The following is a 19,497-nucleotide window of genomic DNA, read 5'->3' as shown; positions in this document are numbered from 1 at the left end:
TCCGGCTCTGCTGCGGACGCGACAGGGCCGCACGGGAAGACGCTTGAATCGCAGATTCCCCAGCTGTAAAATGGGACCAGGTGCAGTGCCGCCCCCAAGGCGGGTTGTGAGGAGCCGAACTCTCGCGAGAATTGTGGTGGCCGCTCACTATCTCTGCTCGTGCGGGGCACAGGGACTGCAGCTCCCAGAACCCCCAGCGCCCTCCGGACCTGGACGCCCGGGCCTGTTCTCCGCGTCGGGGCGGCGGACCTCGCCGGCGGCGGTGGCTCGATGGACAGCCCCGAGGTCACCTTCACGCTGGCTTACCTGGTGTTTGCCGTGTGCTTCGTGTTCACGCCCACCGAGTTCCACTCGGCCGGGCTCACGGTGCAGAACCTGCTGTCGGGCTGGCTGGGCAGCGAGGACGCCGCCTTCGTGCCCTACCACCTGCGCCGCACGGCCGCCACGCTGCTGTGCCACTCGCTGCTGCCGCTCGGTGAGCGGCCGGGTCCTTGCCCGGAGTCCTGGGATCCTCCCGTCCTGCTGCTTCCTGGGCGGGCGGAGGCGTCCTGGCGGGGTCGGGGGCTTGCGGCCGAGCTTCGGGACCCCAGAGGTGGCTGGGCCTAGGGTCCCCTCCCTCTGGGGAAGAGGCTGGGAGGGCCGACCAGCATTCCTGGAGAGAAACGACAGAACCGAGAGGCAAAGCTGCGGGCTGTACGCCGTGTGCCCCTGATCGGGGGAGAGGAGGTGCTGAATCGGGCCTCGCGTCCGCTGCCTGGCTGCTCCCAAAAGTGGGAAGGAGGTTGATGGCGTCAGGTCCCACGCAGATTGGAGAAACGCAGGCTCAGAACCCTGGAGGGACGCTTCGCCTAGCCGGGGCAGAGCGTGAACTCTCACGGGGGTAGTGCCCACGAGAGGGGCAGGAGTTAACTGATTTCAACAAAGGGCGCAGAGGGGCCTTCGGAAGGATGTGGCCTTGCCCCAGGCCTTGGAAGGTCGGTGTGGGAGAGACTAGCCGAGGTGAATGATACCCGGTGGGGGTATCATAGGTGCAGGGGCCAGTGAAGGCCTGTGTGTGGCCAGGATGCTCAGATGTTGCCTGACACAGGTATTAGCTGGTCTCTGGGAGGCTGGTTTGTTAGCTGGTTGGATGGGAGATTGCTGAAGAGTGGGGTACGAGGTGGGGGGATCTTTAGTGCACAGGGAACAAAAGCAGAGAGGGCAGGTGGCAGATGTGGAGTTCTGTGGATACAGGGAGGGGTTTGCAGCTGCCAGCAGGGCATTGCAGCTTGGGCTGGTGAGGGGGCTGCCTGCTTCTTGGGAGAAGGCAAGCAGAGGGGAGTCCACGCCAGGATGGAGACGGGGCTGGTGGCCTTGTTGCTTTGGCCAAGCAGTTGCTCTGCCTGGCACTGGGGTAATCATGTAGCTCCCTCCGCCTGAGGACCCAGCACCTGTGTGGGGCCCCAGATGAGGAAAGTGCCGCGTAGAGCCTGGGCTCACATGAGGGTGTGTGCTGGGCTTCTGCCCAGGGAACTAAGGATCCCCACAGCTTTTGGGAGCTCCTCCAACTGTACCCGCCCAGCAGCCTGAGAGAGGCTGGGCCACCATCATCCTACCACAAGCAGGGAAACCAGAAATGAGGCAGCCAGTGACTCACCAAGGCCACATCCAGAGGAGATGGTGGAGTCTGGCCTAGTGGCCAGACACTGGGCATTTCCCCCCCCCGCCCCCCCGACTTGGTTGGGAAAGCTTTGAAACCTTAGGAACATGTTATTTATTGTTATGTAACAAATTATCTCAAAGCACAGTGATTCGATCAATAGCAGCACATGTTTACTATTTTGCAACTTCAGCTCTGCCTCATGGTCCCTCTCTAGTACATTCACTATGATGGGCAGAGTGGTCCCGTGTGGCCAGTAGGGGCCCTGGAGCAGTACCTGCAGTGGGGCTGGGGGGTTGTGGCTGCCTAAGTCAACACTGAGTTCTGACAGATTGACAAGTGTGCCACAGGGGCACCAAGTGCCATGTGATTGTGACAGACACGTGGGTGATGGAGGAGCCAGTGACAATGCACTGTGCCCCTGTCATTCTTTATTATTTGGTACACAATATTGGAGTTCTGGGATGGGCCATGCTTTGGAGGCCAAGGAGCCAATATCTGGCCTGGGGAGGCCAGTGGGCAACTCTGCATTGGGTGACGTCAGATTCTTGTATTCATGTTTGCCTTTCCAGGTTTTTCTAGTTTTTTGGGTACTCTCATAGTATTTGTGTAAACTAATAGAGTAGATTAAAAACTTTTTCTCTTCAGTATTGTGTTGCTGCCGTGGCCAAAAGTTGAGCTGGGCTGGCCACAGAGGCAGGTGAGGTGCACCTGCCCTGGGGTACTACAACCTTGGCGTGGGGGCTGACTAGGGCAGAAGGGGCCAGGCTTAGGGCTGGGGACAAGAGGAAGTGCCCCTCTCTGAGGCACAGGGGCAGCTCTGTGGTCCTTGAAGGGCACTAATGGGGAGGACAGTGATCTCTGCTGAGGCTCACCCTATCCCTTGTAGGCTACTACGTGGGCATGTGCTTTGCAGCTTCTGAAAAGCGGCTCTACTCCCCCAGCCAGGCCCCAGATGCCTGGTGGCTCTTCCTTCTGCTGGCAGTAACCGTGCCCACAATTGCCTGCACCCTGATCTACTACTGGTCCTGGGACCGGTGGGCCCACCACCCTCTGGCCCGCACTCTGGCGCTCTATGCCCTCCCTCAGTCGGGCTGGCAAGCTGTTGCTGCTTCTGTCAACACTGAGTTCCGGCGGATTGACAAGTTTGCTACAGGGGCACCAGGTGCCCGTGTGATTGTGACAGACACGTGGGTGATGAAGGTGACCACATACCATGTGCACGTGGCCCAGCAGCAGGACGTGCATCTGACGGTGACAGAGTCGCAGCAGCACGAGCTCTCACCTGACTCACACCTGCCTGTGCAACTCCTCACCATCCGAGTAGCCAGTGCCAGCCCTACTGTGCAGGCCTTTAACATCCGGTAGGTGTGCCCAGGGAGGAGCTCATCAGAGGGCACGTGCCCAGCCAGCACCCAGGTTCCAGTCCTGTGCCCGTCTGGCAGGTGGCGAAGGGCACGTGCCAGCTGGCCTGCCTGGGCCACGCCTGGGGCCTGAACCTGCTGCGGGCCAGGGGATCTGTGTCTCAGCTTTCATCCTGTCCTCCCTGAGTCCCATCGGGGTGGGTGGGTGGTGCTGAGCCTGTGGGCTCTGGCCTCAGGGCCATCTTTGCTAGCTGGTCTTGTCAGGCAGCTCAGCTGTGCCCAAGCCCACATTCTGTATGGTTGTGGAGGCATGGCCACCCTCGGGGTGCAGCCTGGGCATCCCCACTGGGAATAAGCAGCCCTGTCCTGCAGAAGGGTGTCACCTGGTGGCCCTGGTGCAGCAGCCCCCGCCTCATGCAGGCTGAACTCCACGGAGTATGGCGAGCTGTGTGAGAAGCTTCGTGCACCCATCCGCAGTGCAGCCAGCGTGGTCATCCTCCAGAGCCTCGGCGACCTGTTCCTGGAGACGTTTGCTTCTTTGGTGGAGGCCAACCCGGCCTACTCAGTCCCCAGCAGCCAGGTGGGGGCTGGCAGCTTCCCACAACTGAGCCTCCATGGTGTCCAGGGTCGGGGAGGTGGGCGGCACAGCTGGCCTCCCTGTGACCCTCTGGGCCTGCCCACAGGAGCTGGAGGTGTGCATCGGCTGTATGCAGACGCCTGCCAGTGTGAAGCTGGTGAAGACCTGCCAGGAGGCGGCCGAGGGCGAGTGCCAGCAGTGTTACTGCCGCCCCATGTGGTGTCTCACCTGCATGGGCAAGTGGTTTGCCAGCCGCCAGGACCCACAGCACCCCGACACCTGGCTGGCCAGCCGTGTGCCCTGCCCCACCTGTCGTGCACTCTTTTGCATCCTGGATGTGTGCGCTGTGCGCTGAGGGCTAGTCCTGCTGGGCAGGGTGAGGGAGTGGCCCTGAGTCCCCACCAGCCCTGCCAAGGACCCCACAGCCACTTGGGGAGCAGTCTGCCTCCAGGCTCTGGGAGGGGCTGTCAGCCAGGCCTCTTCACCAGCTTGATGAGACTTGGGAGGGGGAGGGCCTTTGTTTAGGAAGGAATCTCTGCTGAAGTTCCTGCGGAAAGGGTCTTCAGCACCTCTGTTGTGTCTGCGCCCCATTCATCCCCTTAGGGGTGTGTGCTGGACGAGGAGAACACATTGGTCCCATCTCCAGAGCATTCCAGGGGCTCCTGAGCTGTTCTGGAAGACTTTGGTCTGCCCCAGATGGTCCTATTCTGGGCTATTTGCCTTAATTTTATGGAGCACACCTGTCCCTTAGTTACACCCAGACCCAGGTTCACCTAAAAGTGGCTGTGGACTGTCTGCCCCCATCCTTAAGATACTGCCCCTCCACCCCCCAGCTGCTCTGAGACTCCAGGGCTGCCAGTCCAGGGTGTTCCTGGGTGGGGTGGTCTCTGCCTTCTACCTCCCTACCTGGGGAGACCCTGGGCTTCCCATCAGGCAGGGTGAGGGGCTGGCTGCTCCCAGCGTCTGTTCCTTTAGTTCTGTGCTTGGGGCCACCCACTCCTCTGGAGGGGCACCCATGTTCCTTTTGCTGCCTCTCTAAGTCCAAGGAGGGGCAAGCCTCAGACTCTCGGGGTGTGTGTGACGGGGACTGAGCTGAAGACACAGTGACATCCTACCTACAGACAAGCCTATCAGTGCAGCACACAGCTGACTACAGTCCCATAAGGGAGCCTGTCCAGGGGTCAAGGTGGTGATGGATGTCTTCCCAGTGCCTGGTGCACAGGTAGGAGGGGAGTGTCAGGGCCCAGAGCCCAGTTGTGACGTGGCTGCTGGAGGAGGGTTGTCTCTCGGAGCCCTTGAACCCGTGGCCCTATGCCCCCTAAGCCTGGCCATTTTAAGCAGGGTGACGGATTCAGTCAGCCCAACTTTCCCAAGGCCACACCAAATCCCAGGGATTTGTGATTGGAAGAGACCTGGCTTTGAGGGCTCTTGGGGCACTCGGAGATAAAGGCCATTAGAGGGGTACCAGAAGCCACACCTGGAGTTTAGTGTACTGCCAAGGGAGGGCCAGTCTGGAGTTATTTTTACTAATAACCCAGTTTTACTAAAAAAGTTTTGTAAAAATCTATTGTAGCTGAGTGACACATTAAAACGTTAGTTTGGTTACATACTTTTAAAAAAATGGGATGTTTTTTTTTCCTGGTGCTCAGGCTTCAGTTAACAGTCGGGGAGAAGCCTTTCTAGAGGTGGCAGTGTTGTGCCCACTGTTTTTGTTCAGAACGGGAAGGGAGACGCGCTGCGGGAGCCTTTCCGCGATGCCTGCTGCAGGACTGCGGTCCCGGGGGTCCGTGCCCTCCGCGCGGTGCTCGCAGCCGCATCCCGGGAGTGTGGGCGGGACTCGCGGGGGCGGGGCCGAGCACGGGCCGCTGGGGGCGCCCGGCACCGCCCCTCCTGGTCCGGCCAGCCTGAGCGCCCGCCTGGCGCGCGTCCGAATCTCCCGCCGACGCCCAGTCGTCCCCGAGGCGCGGCCAATCATCGTCCAAGAGACCTCGGCGGCCCGGCCGCCCCGATACCGGGGGCGGGGGGAGCCCTTCCCTCGGGCCCCTCATCAGTAAAGCCGAGGCGGTGTCGTGGCTGACACAGCGTCGCTCGTCCCCAAACCAGTGCTCTCCTGCCGGCCTGCCTAGGGCCTCGCGAACCCTCCCGACGCCCTGCTGACGGTCTCGCCCCGCCCCTAGCCAATGGCCTGCCGACGGTCTGTCATCCACCCCCCACGCCGGCCTGCCGATGGTATCCACTGCTCCCTATCGACTTCGGATGGTCTCGCCCATCCTTCCCACCCACCTTCACCTCCCTGCAGGCCTGCAGACGGTAGTGCCGTCCTGCCGATGGTCTTATCTATCCCCCCCGACGCCGTCCCGCCGATGGTCTCGCTCACAACGGCCCCCGACGCCGGCCTGCTGATGGTTTGTTGTCCACCCCCTCGTCGGCCTGCCGATGGTCTCGTCCATCCTTCCCATCCACGTTCACCGTCCTGCCGATGGTCTTATCTGTCCCGCTCACGCCGTCCCGCCGATGGTCTCGCCCACCCCTCCCCCCGGCCCGCGACGCCGGCCTGCTGATGGTCTGCGTTCCACCCCCACGTCGGCCTGCCGATGGTCTCGCCCTCTCCCCCCCGTCATTGGTCTCTTCCGGCGCGGCGCTGGAGCGCGGGGCGGGGCGGTGCCGGGGGCGGTTGGGCGCGCAGTCTGCACGGAGAGGACCGCTTCGGCCCGGGGACCCGCCGCGCTCGCCATGGACAGCCGGCCGCGAAGCCCCGCGGGTCGTGGGAGCCGCGACGCCGACGCCAGGTGAGGCCGTTCGCGCGCGCGGGGGGGAGGGCGGGGTCCGGGCAGCGGGGTATCGCGGCCGGGCCCGCCCTGACAGGCCTCTCTTCGCAGCTCGCCGCCCGCGCGCTGGAGCCTCGGCCGGAAGCGGAGAGCCGACGGGAGGCGCCGCCAGCCCGAGGATGCCGAGGGCCCAGCCGAGCGGGCGGGCGACCGCAGGCCCGACAGGTGGGCCGCGGGGCCGCCCCGGGACGTGGTTAGGGCGCCTGAGCCGCCCGCGCCGACTGCACCCCATCGGTCCGGGGTCCCGTTGTGTTCCGGGGGTGGCGGCCGGGCTCCCCGAGCTGTGTGGGTGGTTCCAGCACCGCCGGTCAGGCAGCCCCGGAGAGGACCGGTTCGGAGTGAGGGGCCGACCGCGTGGCAGGAGGTGCCCGCCAGGTGCGAGCCGAGCTCTGGGCGCCAGACGGGCCTCCCCCGAGCCGCGTACGCGGCCTTCTTGCTGCCAGGCTGTCCGGCCCGAGGCCGCGCGCCGCTCGGGAGCCCGTGGCTAGGGAGGCCCTCTCGGGTCGGGATGAGGCGGGGGCGGTGGAGGGTCCGTTCGGGCGGGCTTCCAAGGCCTGAGCCCTGCTACCTGCTGGCAGGGCGGAGGTGCAGCGGAGTCGGACGCGTGGCGCCCGTGACGGCGTTTGCTTGGCCGGGGAGGGCGGGCGTGGAGCAGCAGACCCGGCATGGGGGGCAGTTGGGGGTTGGGCTTGGAAGCTGCTTTGCTGAGCAGATGCCCGAAGGCCATGGCATCTGGGAGCCTGGGTGAGGCTGCCCATCCTGGGGACTTGCAGATTTGGGGTACGAGGGGGAGAGGTAGGATGGAGAGAGTGGGAGAGGCCCCGCAGAGAAGACAGGCGTGTGTTGTCGCTGAGCTGAGCTGACGGGAGCGTTAAACCCTTCCAGCCCCTTCAAAGCCCTTTGTGGCTTGGCACCCTAGCTCACCAGCCGGCTGTGTACACCGTTCCTGCTCTAGCAGGGCAGGAGCCCTCTTTTCCTGGGCCCTGGGCACCTGCCCTTGCTTTGTGCACAGTCCCGTGTGGTGACGAGGGGATGCATCCGGCCATTGAGGGCGGCTGGGCTTCAGAAGGCCTCGTTTTCCATTTGGGCATTTGCCCAGTATTCTTGTCCTGGGGTAGGGTGAGCTGGTGAATGGGATCTGCGTGATTCAGGGAACGAGTTTCTGTTCCACAACGGGATTCTCCCTCAACCTACCAGAATATGTTTGGTAGGGCAAGGTCGTTCCTGAGCACTTTTTAAAGTTAGGAGTTGATCATGGCCCAGGTCGTTCCTGAGCACTTTTTAAAGTTAGGAGTTGATCATGGCCCAGGAGACTCAGACCTGAACCTCTCTGTAAACTAGTGAGGGTGGTGTTGCCCAACTTTGGACAAGCCTCCATTTGCTCCTTTGACACAGGTTTTGAGTCAACTCAACTTTTGGTCATCAATTTAAGACCCTGCCAACCATTTTTAGACTCTGGAAATGAACTCTTAGAAATCCAGTTTTAGTTCCTCTGGGTGAAGTAAGTAGAAGGGAAGAAATTCTAATTATATGAAGGAATTATCTACTTTATATAATGTCACAGTTGCATTTTCAAAGTTTGCTATAATGTTTCAGTTGCATTTTCAAAATTTGCCATTGGTTTGCAGCTATGACACAGTAAGGTTGCTTGTAGCTGCAGTTGAAGTTAGTGTAGTTCTGATAGAACAATACTGGCCAATAGAAAATGGAGGAATAATAAAAATGTAAGTTTATATCTAATCTGTGAAAAACAGACACACCAGCAATTCTAACTGCCAGAATTCTTGGCCTGAAGCCTTAGGTTTTCAAATTGCCGGATCCTGACTAAAAACTTCCTCAAGCTCTGGATATTACTGAGCTACTAGATCAAATCTAACCCAGCTCTAGGGGCTACCTTTTCCAGTAGACTAATCCTAATGCAGCAAGGACCCCAGTTTTAGTTACGATATAATACATTCTTCTGAATCCTTGATTATGTGCATCTAAAAGTAAGTGGTCACTATTTACTAGGCACTTTTATGTGCCCGGCACAAAGCGTGTGTTAATCTTTAAACTCCTGAAAGAACAACTCCTCATTTTGCAAATAAAAGAACACGTTGTATCAGATGCCCTTCAGGTGTTGAGGCCCTGCTGACTTTGTCTTCCTCCCACTGGTGGGCTGTGGATTTAGCCAACATAGGCTCATGCTGGGTGCACAGTTTAGCAAACGGAGCCCGGAGCAGCTTTTAGCCCTTGCACAGACTTAGTGAGCTGGTAGGTCAGAGAGCAGAGGTCATGTGGAGCCCATTCCTTCAGCACTCTCCAGGCCCAGCCCTGGACGTTTCCGGAGGTGTGCTCTGCAGGCATTGTAGTAGTCCCAATGTGCCTTTGTGCTTCATTCCAGCTTCACCACTCCTGAAGGCCCCCAGCCCCATACTAGATGTTCAGACTGGGCAAGTGCGGTTGAAGAAGACGAAATGAGGACCAGAGTTAACAAAGAAATTGCAAGGTATTCAATGTCATCGGTGGTGTTGTAATGACATGTTACATATGTGTGTAACTTACATGTGTAATTACATGTGGATGTGATGTAGGTGTATGGTCTAAACCATGTAGCTTTACATGTGTATTAAATTGGAAGCATGTTTTAGAGTGGAGGGTCTTCAAAGTCTGGTCACTGTACTGGCAACTTGGCCCAGCCATGTCTTCAGAAACCCTCCAGGTAAGTCTGCTCACTGGCGTTTGAGGACTATTGCCTTAGTGGCTGTCCTTCTGAGATGGCAGCAGGTAGGAGGTGGCACTGCTGGCCTGCAGGGGACTTCCATGATATTCCCTGACCTACCACCTGTGCACTGCCACACCAGCGAATCATGGAGGTGCCCCTTGCAGATTTGGAGCGCGCTTTTGACTGACAACTGGCTCATGTAATGCTCAGAAAGGACAGAACACAGGGAGGGGCCCCTAACGTATCGTCTGTGAGCCCCTTGCATTTGTACCCAAGTCCTTGTAAATCCAAGCCATTTCCTCGCAATGATGCATCCTTACCACCTCCCTTGATTATCCTCTCACTAATATTTTTGGGCCTTTCTCCCCTTTGATAGAGTCATCCAGCCCAGCTGAATGAACTTTGAGTTAAAACATGGCTCGTAATTGGCCGAGCATGTTGGTTCAGGATTCTGATGAGAAAAACGTGCCTTCAGTGTTGGCCAGGAAGAAGGGCAGCCTCCTGCTCCACCTCTGCAGTGCTTTGTGGCACTCCTTTCTGCTGCCTCTGGAAAGGCACAGGCCACGTGCAGGTCGGCTGACTGTGCAAGGGGCCCTGCGTTTCTTCTGGGTGTCAGTGTGCGTGTGTGTGGTTCGAAAAAGTGCATGGGAGTCCACAGACATGGACTCCAGTGTTTTGAGTGAGTTGTTTTATTTGTATTTGTATGGATTTTGATTTTCTCAACTGTTGAGTTAGGGTGTTTGACTTTGTCTCTGCAGTTTCTGTGTTTTGTTCACAAGACTTTAACAACTCTTGTGAAATACCCGTGTGTCCTGGCCCCGCTCTTTCCTTTGCCAGGGACTGTCTGCAGCACTGAGGTCATGCAGGGAGACCCCTGACTATCAGTGGAGTCCTCTGTTCCTCAGTTGTCTTCTCAGGTCTGTCTCTGAAAAATTGTCCTACTTTGCAGATCAGACCTGCTCTGTTTGAGGCCTTCTGTTAACACCCTTCCTGATGGAAAGCCACTGCTTTCAGTAAAAAGTTGACCTGCTGATGATAGCAGTCTGTGTTACTCCCCACCAGGAAGGGTCCCTGTGCCTTGTGGGGGATTACACGCACCGCATGCCAGCCATCTGAGAATTTGAAGATGGGTGTTGGCCATACCTGAGCTTGGTTGTTTTCAACTGGGGCCCAGAAAGAATGAAACCCTACAGATAGGCGTGAGGGCCCAGCTTCTTTATTCTCATGGGGTGACACACAGCACCTTTCTAGGCTCATGGGATAAACTAGTCATTGCCTTCTGGTGTCCAGACTGCACTGGGAAGCCTCAGCAAACTTCAGGCGGGGTGGGAGTTAAGTTTTGGAAGGAGATACAGTGTTCATGCCATGGTGTAGGTGCTCGCGTGGACCTGCAGCTGGATGCCCATGGTCTGGGGGCCACGGTGCACCCTGCTCCTTAGGTGACCTGCTTGCAGAGATGCTCGCACAGCTGCTGTGACAGAAAGCAGATACCTCCTGAAACCAGGAACAGGGTGGTGTGATGGTGATCCCTCTCTCTGGTCAGGGGAAGGCGAGCAGAGCCTAGCAGGCACACATCCCCTTGGTAGGAAATTGTGTATTATAAAACTTTTATTTCAAGTTGTATTTGTTTTTTCAAAAGGCCGTAGGGCTTTGGGGATGCAGGTTTCTGTGCTGTTTGGATTTCACTTACCTGAAGTTGTTGGGTGTTTCTTTTGGCCTAGAGAAGTGGGGCCTGAGGGCATTGGGGCGTTGCCAGGTGCCTTCTAGCCTTTCATGTGACCTTGGCAAGTAACCATGATTTTCCTACTAGAGAAGGCAGTTGAGGGAGGTTGAAAATAAAGTAAACACTGTTGTTCTGACCCAGTCTTGCCACTCAGGCAGAAGTCCTTGTTCCTGGCAGCTCTTTTAGCTCAAAGTATCGTGTAAGTTAATTTCTATACCTTTTAAAAAGCAACATTTATTTTGCCCCCAGATATAAAAGGAAACTCCTCATAAATGACTTTGGAAGAGAGAGAAAAGCATCATCTGGAAGGTAAGTGCTGTGTGAATGTTTCCCAGTTCCATAGATCTGAAACCCGCCCCTGAAGAGTTGATGTGAGGCGCGATTGTCTTGGCAGCACTTGCTGGCCATTGGCTCTTCCTGATGTGAAGTGCTGTCTCGTGCACTAAACTCCCATATGTATGAGACTTTGCACTGCTGTGGGGTCACTGTCATTTGGAATCCAGGGGGCAAATGCACCATTATTTGTTGCATCGTGGTCTTAACTGTGAGGTGAGTCATGTTACAGATTCCATCTTTCTCAGTTCTGACTCGAGGGAGTCTGCGTCTGCCGTGCCAGCCGACCTGGAGACTGATGAGAGCGTCCTGATGAGACGGCAGAAGCAGATCAACTATGGGAAGAACACCATTGCCTATGACCGCTACACCAGGGAGGTCCCGAGACATCTTCGACAACCTGGCATTCATCCCAAGACACCCAACAAATTCAAGAAGTACAGTCGGCGATCGTGGGACCAGCAGATCAAGCTCTGGAAGGTGGCTCTGCACTTCTGGGATCCTCCAGCTGAAGAAGGATGTGACTTGCAAGAAATGTATGTCTTTGTTGCATCTTTGTCCTCTGTCTCTGTGGTCCGTGCAGTAACTGAAACAGCTCCCTTGCTTGAGTGGCAGGTTATTAGATGGGCCAGCAGTGCCAGCAGTGGTATTAGTCCCCTGGAAGGTCCAAGGGGGCAGAGCAGCCAGTTGTCATAGCTTCATGTATGTTCTCTGTACACGAGTGTGTAAAGCTGGGTGGGTGGGCTTGGGGATGCTGGAGGGAGGGACATACTTCCTGGATTGTAGCTAGAGAAAACAGCTTAGTAAATCTAGAAATACATGGGTTTTGTTTGTTTTTTAGATAGATTCTAACAAGTGTTTGAGTACGTTATATTGGACTATGAATGTATCTCAAGGGCTTGTATCTTTTCCCTGTTTTTTTTTTTTGAGAGGGCATCTCTCGTATTTATTGATCAAATGGTTGTTAACAACAATAAAATTCTGTATAGGGGACTCAATGCACAATCATTAATCAACCCCAAGCCTAATTCTCAACAGTCTCCAGTCTTCTGAAGCATAACGAACAAGTTCTTACATGGTGAACAAATTCTTACATAGTGAGTAAGTTCTTACATGGTGAGCAGTGCAAGGGCAGTCATCACAGAAACTTTCGGTTTTGATCACGCATCATGAACTATAAACAGTCAGGTCAAATATGAATATTCGTTTGATTTTTATACTTGAGTTATATGTGAATCCCACATTTCTCATTATTATTATTATTTTTTAATGAAATGTTGAAGTGGTAGGTAGATGCAAGGTAAAGGTAGAAAACATAGTTTAGTGCTGTAAGAGGGCAAATGTAGATGATCAGGTGTGTGCCTGTAGACTACGTGTTAATCCAAGCTAGACAAGGGCAACAAAACATCCATGAATGCAGAAGATTTCTCTCAAAACAGGGGGTGAGATTCTGAGCCTCACCTCTGTTGATCCCCAATTTCTCTCCTGATGGCCCCCCTGCGACTGTGCCTGTCTTAGGTTGTTCCTCCCTTGAGGAATCTTACCCGTCTCTGGCTAACCAGTCATCTTCCGCTTTTCCCCGTTTTTAAACTTGTGCCTCTTTGGAACTGTCTCGGCTGAAGTTCTGCCTCATGGTTGGGATGCTGACTGAGCAGGGAGGCAGAGAGGAGTCCCTCTGTGCTGTCTTCTCAGCTCCCCTCTTGACCTGAGCCTCTTGCTCCCTCAGAAACACACTTATTCACTCAACAAATATTTGGGTTTCTACTTTGCGCTGGGGACATTGACTAGAAGCTGTCATTTTTTTTTTAGACATCAAAACAAACCCCTTTATTTTATGGGGGACGGGTTTGCAGATAGATCCAAACTAAGTGTTTGGAAAAAAATCGGTAAATGGCCTTTTATGACCACTTTCACTCTTTTAGAAGCTGTCATTTTGAAATGGTTTTTAACGTGGCCTTAAGAATTGGGCTCCACAGATGCCATAGCACCACTGTGGCACTCATGTCCCGTTCTCTCTCCAAGTAGATTGGAGAAGTGGGTGTGTAGTATGGGTCTGTCGCAGTGTTCATCCCCCAGTTGGGTCTCTGCTTGCAGGGGTGCCTGTGGGTGCACAGGACTAGCTCCACCATGGTGGGGAACAGGCAGATGGTGGTGCGTTGGCCAGGTGGGTGTCCAGCACACAGTAGCTGCCGCCCACTCTCCTCTGCAAGTGACTAGGTTAAGCCTGGCACATGGGGGTCGCCAAAAGCTGCTGGGCTCTGTGGAGCAGAGGAGGTGCTCGGTGTCCCCAGGTGGGAGGGTGAGGGGGCAGTGTGGCCACGGGACGTGAAAGCTGTTCTGCCTCACGAGGGCCCTGGCTTGGTGAGGCAGTGACTGACTCTCATTTGGTGTCACTTCAGCCATCCTGTGGACCTCGGGGAAATGGAGACGGAATCTGCAGAGAGCAGCTCTGAGTCCCAGACGAGCTTTCAGGACAACTCCGTGAGTACCTGTCCTTGGCTCTGTCTCCTGGCATGGGCATTTCAGGTTAATGTGCTGGCATGTGCTGCTTAGTACACTCAACTTTAAGCTGAAGTTTGATTCTGGTGCTTATGAAAAAGGGGCTCCTTACCCCTTTCTATGACATTGTCAAACTAAGATTGGATGGGGTCCTAGGTAATGACCTTAATTTGGACTTTGGCTGATTCAACTAGTCAGTTCTGCCATTTTCATTTAAAAGTAAAAGACTCTTCCTCTCTGGTTCTAGTGTCTACACGTGTGTCATCACTGGTGTTAGTTTTAGGCTGTAAAGTTTGTGCTCATGAATTGTTAGATATGAACCAACTACTGATTGTTACTAAATAAAGGAATGCTTTGGGCCTAGGGGGTTTTCTCTACATTTACCAATTGTAAAAAATTACATGTTTTCAAGGAAAAAACTTTGTAAGATTAGAATCAGTGCCTCATCTAACACTAGTTATTGGCTGGGTGTGCGTTTTAGACTTTTTGCATGGGTACAAGCAAATCCACATCAACATTTATAATAAAGGGCACCCTTGATGTTGGTGTGTGGAGGCAGCCAGTGGATCAGGTGAGAGAATAGGCTGAATGCCAGAAAACAGGTATTGTTGTGAAACACTCAGGCCTTACATAAGGGCAGGCCAGAGGCACAGAAAGTAAAGGGGTGGACTTGTGTTCTCCTGCCTCTCTTCCTTGGTGTCGCCCTGGTAAGATGGTTGTGTGTCCCTCAGTCTTGCCATGTGCACATCACGCCTTCTGTCACTGTGTGACATGTCCAGCAGTAGCAGGATGGCATTATGGCTACGTCCTGAGGAATATAGCTGTTGGAGATCGTTCTGAAGACTAGTGATAGGGAAGTTGTGGAGATGAGTGAAAACGGTATTGAACAATATGATGATCCAAGTTTATGGATCTTTACACATAGGCAGGACTAAAAAGAAACCCATAGAGAGCTCAGCAGGGGCCTTCCTTCCTTTGGACTAAGCTCAAGAAACAGATTCTGAGCATGCCACTGGCCTCAGAAGCTGAAGAGCCACAGGCGTGAGTGGCCAGGGGCAGTGAGCCAGATTGAAGTCAGAGGCAGGCGGGTGTCCAAGGAAAGGGGCCCAGAGACGTGGGTATGCAGAAGCGAGGAGGGCAGGTTGGGCGAGAATAGACGCTGACTTGATGCTATGAACACCCAGGTAATGGTCTACCTGCCTGTGTGCTCCTCAGCCGCTCTGGCTTCAGGGTAACTTCAGGGACTGTCACCACTAAATGCTAGACACAACCATGGTGTAGCTACTGTGCTCAAAGAACAAGACATTGGTGAAATGCTGCCTAGTAAACTGTGTATCCAGTGTGTATCCCAGTTGTCCTGATAATGTCCCTTTCAAGGTCGGTCTTTCTTTTTTGATCTGGTGTTTTGCCAATGGGTTTCAGCCCTGGGCAAGTTCACTATGGATTCATTGTGACCGAAGAAATGACAGTAGAACGTTCTTGGGGTGAAAGGGTTGTACTCAAATTTATTTCCGTGGTGGCAGGTCAGTCTATACAATCCCATCCACTCAGAGCAAGTCTGTGTGTAGCAAGCTGGTCTCTGGTCTTTGCCTCTGGGCCTCTTTGCCCACACAGCCGTCCTCTGGGCCTCTGTCCTCGGCGCTGCCACCACTCCAGCCTCTGCTCTGCTCTCCTGCAGCCGAGCAGCCCTGCCACCGTGTCGCCCAGAACACTGGGTGGACCTCTTTATATAGAGTCAATAGCAATGTATTACCCACGTGTGTAGTGAGCTAGTCAACCAGGGCCAGGTGAGAATCCTGGCCACAGGAACTTTAATTTTATCCACATCTGGAATTTAGCAAAGGATTACAAGTTTAAGTTGCCATGTCTCTTGAATTTTCTTTAACTTTTACATTTTCTTTTAACTCCCTGACTTTCCTCTCATGACACTTGATTTTTTTTTGAGGAGTTCAAAGCGGTATGTCGCTCAACTGGGAGGTGTTATTTGCTAAGGCTTGGGTTCAGGGCGAACACTTGGGGCCGGAGTGTGACAGTTTGTTCCATTAGTGGTGATGTTTTTATAAAGTGGTTCAGATTTCTGCATTGTAAAAAAGGGACTGTTTTTTTAACATTGACTTAAAGCTTTGGTTTTAGTTGGTATAAACATTGGGCTTCAACTTCTTTAAATTCTCTAAATTGTTAAGCTCTAACAGTTGAATGTGTAGCCTTCCAAGAGACTTTTTTAATGAAAAGAGCAAAACCTCTCCATCAGAGCAGTCCACAAGCATTTGAACCTGTCACCTGTCTCGAGGGCCCCTGCTCAACCGGCTGCCCTTTGACATTCACTCTAACACTGGGGTGCGTGCAGTGTGTTAAGCTGTGTGTGTACCCAGCGCCTTGTTCAGCGGTGCGTGCACCCTGGCCGCAGCCCTCATGAGTATCAGCAGGTACAGAGCCTTGGCAGGTGTTCCCACATGATGCCTGGAAGTTGTGGGGATAGGAAGTGGCTCATGTTCTGGGGTGAGATGGGCTCTGGAAGGTGCTGTCCTCTGCCCCAGCCCAGAGTGGAGGCAGACCCTCCTTGGCAGGTGAGGGGTGCTCAGCAGTGTGACGCGACACTGCCTTCCAGGTCACAGCGGTGATGCAGCACAGCATGGAGCTGAGTGCCTGTGGCCCAGGCCTGAAAGAGTCAGTGGCTTCTGGCTGGGGTGGGGGAATGGGTGTTGCTGGATAGGAATTTGACGCATCCAGCTAACAAAGGTTGATACTTTCTGTGGATTTAAATTAGCTTTTCATTTTGAATTCTCCGGAGAGCGCCCAGCGCTCATAGGCTGTGACTGGCCTTAGTCCTGTAGCCCTGTGGGCCTGGGAAGAGGCTTTCCCTTCCTGGGTAGGGGTCAGCAGCCACTGGCTCTGTGTCCCATGCCTGAGGAACCAGCTGTCACCCGTTATTCTGTTTTCTAGGATGTGTACTCTGGTACACCCACCAAAGTTAGACACGTGGACTGCCAAGTGGAGGATGAGTTTGACCTGGAAGCCTGTTTAACTGAGCCTTTGAAAGACTTCTCGGCCATGAGCTAACTGGTACCCCCAGAGGCCCATGGGAGTGAGGTTGGGGGCCAGCCACGCATGCCTCACGCATCTATAACTGGATGGTGTGTTAATAGTTCATTATCTCATGGTGAATTGTTATTCTTGCCTTATTTGCTTAAGAAACCTTGATTTTATGAATAGTGAGTGTATTCTGCATGTTTTGCTAAATCCAAGGGAAATTGAACTCAAGCAGCTTTGCAGCAAACTCAGTCTCTCACTCCCTACCCCTGTCCAGGCTCCCCTGACAGGGATACTTCAGTGGTTTCCCCACAGCACTTCAGACCTGAAGTTGCCACTTGTCAGGCAGCTGGTTGGGTATAACCTATACTCATGGGGACAGTCTAGCACTGGCTTTCTTTACTAGTACCTAAGGAGTCTTGGAACCGTGGACCAAGTCTTTATGGAAACTAAATTTCTGGCCTTTTGTCAATATGTCAGGATTGTTTTTTTTCTCATACGGAACACTCAAGAGTCAAAGATAGTGAATTGAGCTAAGCTGATAGATTTTATGTAAGTTATACAGTCTTAATTTGGTACTTGTAAATAGCGCCAGGTAGGCCTTCTACCTGTAATACTCCAAGAGTTTCGGCAGCAGAAGGATTTAGAAAGAACGTTTTTTACAGTCAGTTAATTTACCATGTGAAATTGCTGTAAATGATAATGTGTACAGATTTTCTGTTCAAATATTCATTTATAAGCCTCTTGTTAAGACTGTTGTGTTTCTATTGTTTTTGTATGGAATGACGTTGCAAAAATAAAAGAACTTCCTTTAACTGATTTATCACACTGCCAGCTGGTAACTGCCAAAGTGATTGTGTTCATCCTTCCCACATGGCACTGGGGAGGACGGCACACAGTGGCAAAGAAGCGTGGCCCAGGTTTGCTAAACCCCAGCCAGTGAGGTGGACATTTGATGGGTCTGGGACTGTGATATGGGATGCGGTTGGGCTAAAGCGCACCAGATCTTGAGTCAGCGAGGGCCTGGGCGCACCAGGGTTGCTGTCCTGACCCCGTGTTTCCGGTTGGAGGAAGTGTGCATAGGATGCCAAGGACCTAGGTCTGATGCTCTTGCAGTGTCTTCTGAGACAGATCTGGCTGTGTATTGACCCTGGCAGCTCCGCCTGCAGAGTGGGCGCCTCCACAGGCATGGCCGCCTGCCCCAAGGACACAGCCTTACAGTGAGGCTGTACTTGCGTCTGGCAAGGGGTGGGCTTTGGCAACTTTGTTCAAGGTGTTTCAGGAGGGCAAAGGCCCCTCCTTGTTTACTTAGCCCGTTTGTGGAGCCCACACAGCTGGGCAGTGCTAGGGAGACACTGGGACATGTAGGAGTTGGTACACTTGCTCTGATATGGGCAGTGCCAGGGAGAGGGTAAGCAGTAGAGAAGGGTAGGGTGTGGGCAGTGACTGGGTGCTTAGGAGATGCCTAATAAGGGCGTTTGAGCAGAGAGATGCTGTTAAAAAGGCCCGAGGTGGGAGTGTGGTGTACAGGCTGGCAACATATCCTCAGGTGTGGGGGACCAGTGGAGCAGTAGGCAGGAGCTGAAGGGCCTTGGGGAGCCTGTGAAAGCTGGTGAAATGGGAGATGCACCTCGTGTCTTTGGGAGGCTGCCAGTGAGGGTCGGTGGGAAGGGGTGGGCCTGCTGGTACCTGGAGCAACGTGGCAGAGAGCTCAGCAGCTTGTTGCCTGCAGTGTGGCAGTGTGTGACAGGATCATGGCTGATGTACTGAAGGTTCCTTGGCCTCCTGCTGCTTAAGCTAAAGGAAGGAGAGGGGCCTTCCAGGTGGCTAACCCTGAGATGGCTTCTGATCAGGTCAGATCCAGAGGACAGCCAGGAGGACACTATGCTGAAGCGGAGGCTGTGGCTGCACAGTGCTAAGACTGGAAGGCTGGGAACCTCCCCCCAAACTTTAGGGCTTCCCAGGAGTTGTGAGCTTAACCCTCAGCAGGACCAAGATGGTCCTTTTGTGACCTGTGCATTTGGCTTTTGTCTAATGCACCTCAATAGGAGTCACAGGCAACCCAAAGGCTTTTCAAAGAATTACATTGGCAAAAACACTGCCAGTTTGGATGGGAAGGGACTGGCGGTATGGAATGAAAAGAGGCTTGTTGGACCCTCCAGGTTCCACTGGCAGGAAGCAGGCTGAGTAAACCACACAACTGCAAACACAGGCTGCCCTTCATAGAGAAGTGGAGCCAGGAGTCCAGACACAGAGACAACAAGCATGGAGAATCCCTAATGGGCAGGCCTGAGCCCTAATCAGAGCTGCATGACCAGTGGCTCTGTCCCTGCCCATCTCGACCAGGAGTGCCTAAGGTCATGACCCTATGTCTGGCCCAGCACACACTGGGGTGTGGTGGGGGCAGGAGACTTGAGCTCTCTATATTCAGAAGTCTCAGGCTGAGGGGAACTCTATACCAGAAGGTGGGCTCAGCGGTGAGGTCCCAGACCCTGGCTTTACCTGCCTGAGCTGGGCAGCCAGGGAGCCCTTGGGAACACGAGTCTAACTCAGTGTCTGGGAGAGTCATTCTGGCCACTGGCTTTTACTTCACATTTAAATTCTTGGAATGCGTTTACGCACCAAGGAAATTAATCTTCAGATTTTTAGTTCTTGCCTGTTCATGCTGTTAACATAATCTAGTGTTTTTGTATGAGTGTTGAGAGTAGCCAATAGGCTAGTATTGAGTTGTCTTTATTCTGGGCTCATCTACATTGAACCAAGAAATGTCAAACTAAATTAAGTTTGTCTGGTATGAAAA

The 19,497-nt window shown here is 53.9% G+C and overlaps 2 protein-coding genes across 5 annotated transcripts; both read left to right on the top strand.

Moving 5' to 3' along the window:
* Nucleotides 1-28: 28 nt before the first annotated feature.
* TMEM129 (transmembrane protein 129, E3 ubiquitin ligase) lies at nucleotides 29-5,185 on the top strand. Of its 4 annotated transcripts, XM_073237932.1 has the most exons (5): nucleotides 357-475; nucleotides 2,288-2,339; nucleotides 2,529-3,003; nucleotides 3,376-3,583; nucleotides 3,687-5,185. In XM_073237932.1, the coding sequence occupies exons 3-5, from the start codon at nucleotides 2,543-2,545 to the stop codon at nucleotides 3,933-3,935; spliced, it is 918 nt and encodes a 305-aa protein (XP_073094033.1). In that variant the 5' UTR covers nucleotides 357-475; nucleotides 2,288-2,339; nucleotides 2,529-2,542; the 3' UTR covers nucleotides 3,936-5,185. The 4 variants fall into 4 exon arrangements, with proteins under 4 accessions (XP_017496166.1, XP_036847674.1, XP_073094033.1 ...); XM_017640677.3 differs by lacking the exon at nucleotides 2,288-2,339 and having other exon boundaries at nucleotides 29-475; nucleotides 3,424-3,583; XM_036991779.2 differs by lacking the exon at nucleotides 2,288-2,339 and having other exon boundaries at nucleotides 29-475.
* A 153-nt stretch (nucleotides 5,186-5,338) lies between these two features.
* SLBP (stem-loop histone mRNA binding protein) lies at nucleotides 5,339-17,516 on the top strand. The gene is made up of 7 exons (XM_036991792.2): nucleotides 5,339-6,369; nucleotides 6,460-6,573; nucleotides 8,792-8,896; nucleotides 11,085-11,144; nucleotides 11,417-11,704; nucleotides 13,568-13,649; nucleotides 16,611-17,516. Exons 1-7 carry the CDS (start codon nucleotides 6,017-6,019, stop codon nucleotides 16,725-16,727), a joined length of 1,119 nt encoding a protein of 372 aa, XP_036847687.2. The 5' UTR covers nucleotides 5,339-6,016; the 3' UTR covers nucleotides 16,728-17,516.
* Nucleotides 17,517-19,497: the final 1,981 nt, after the last annotated feature.

This window comes from Manis javanica, chromosome 5 (assembly GCF_040802235.1).
Source record: "Manis javanica isolate MJ-LG chromosome 5, MJ_LKY, whole genome shotgun sequence".
Classification (NCBI taxonomy): Eukaryota; Metazoa; Chordata; class Mammalia; order Pholidota; family Manidae; genus Manis; species Manis javanica.
The sequence above is the reverse complement of the archived record's forward strand: the minus strand, read 5'-3'. Positions and strand labels throughout refer to the sequence as shown.

Bases quoted from the DNA above. Each gene is read 5' to 3' on its own strand.
- TMEM129 (XM_036991779.2), top strand. From the start codon at position 271: ATGGACAGCCCCGAGGTCACCTTCACGCTGGCTTACCTGGTGTTTGCC. The intron at 476-2,528 runs GTGAGCGGCCGG...TATCCCTTGTAG, and splicing joins CCACTCGCTGCTGCCGCTCG to GCTACTACGTGGGCATGTGC. The intron at 3,584-3,686 runs GTGGGGGCTGGC...GCCTGCCCACAG, and splicing joins ACTCAGTCCCCAGCAGCCAG to GAGCTGGAGGTGTGCATCGG.
- SLBP (XM_036991792.2), top strand. From the start codon at position 6,017: ATGGTCTCGTCCATCCTTCCCATCCACGTTCACCGTCCTGCCGATGGT. The intron at 8,897-11,084 runs GTATTCAATGTC...TTTTGCCCCCAG, and splicing joins GTTAACAAAGAAATTGCAAG to ATATAAAAGGAAACTCCTCA. The intron at 11,145-11,416 runs GTAAGTGCTGTG...CATCTTTCTCAG, and splicing joins AGAAAAGCATCATCTGGAAG to TTCTGACTCGAGGGAGTCTG.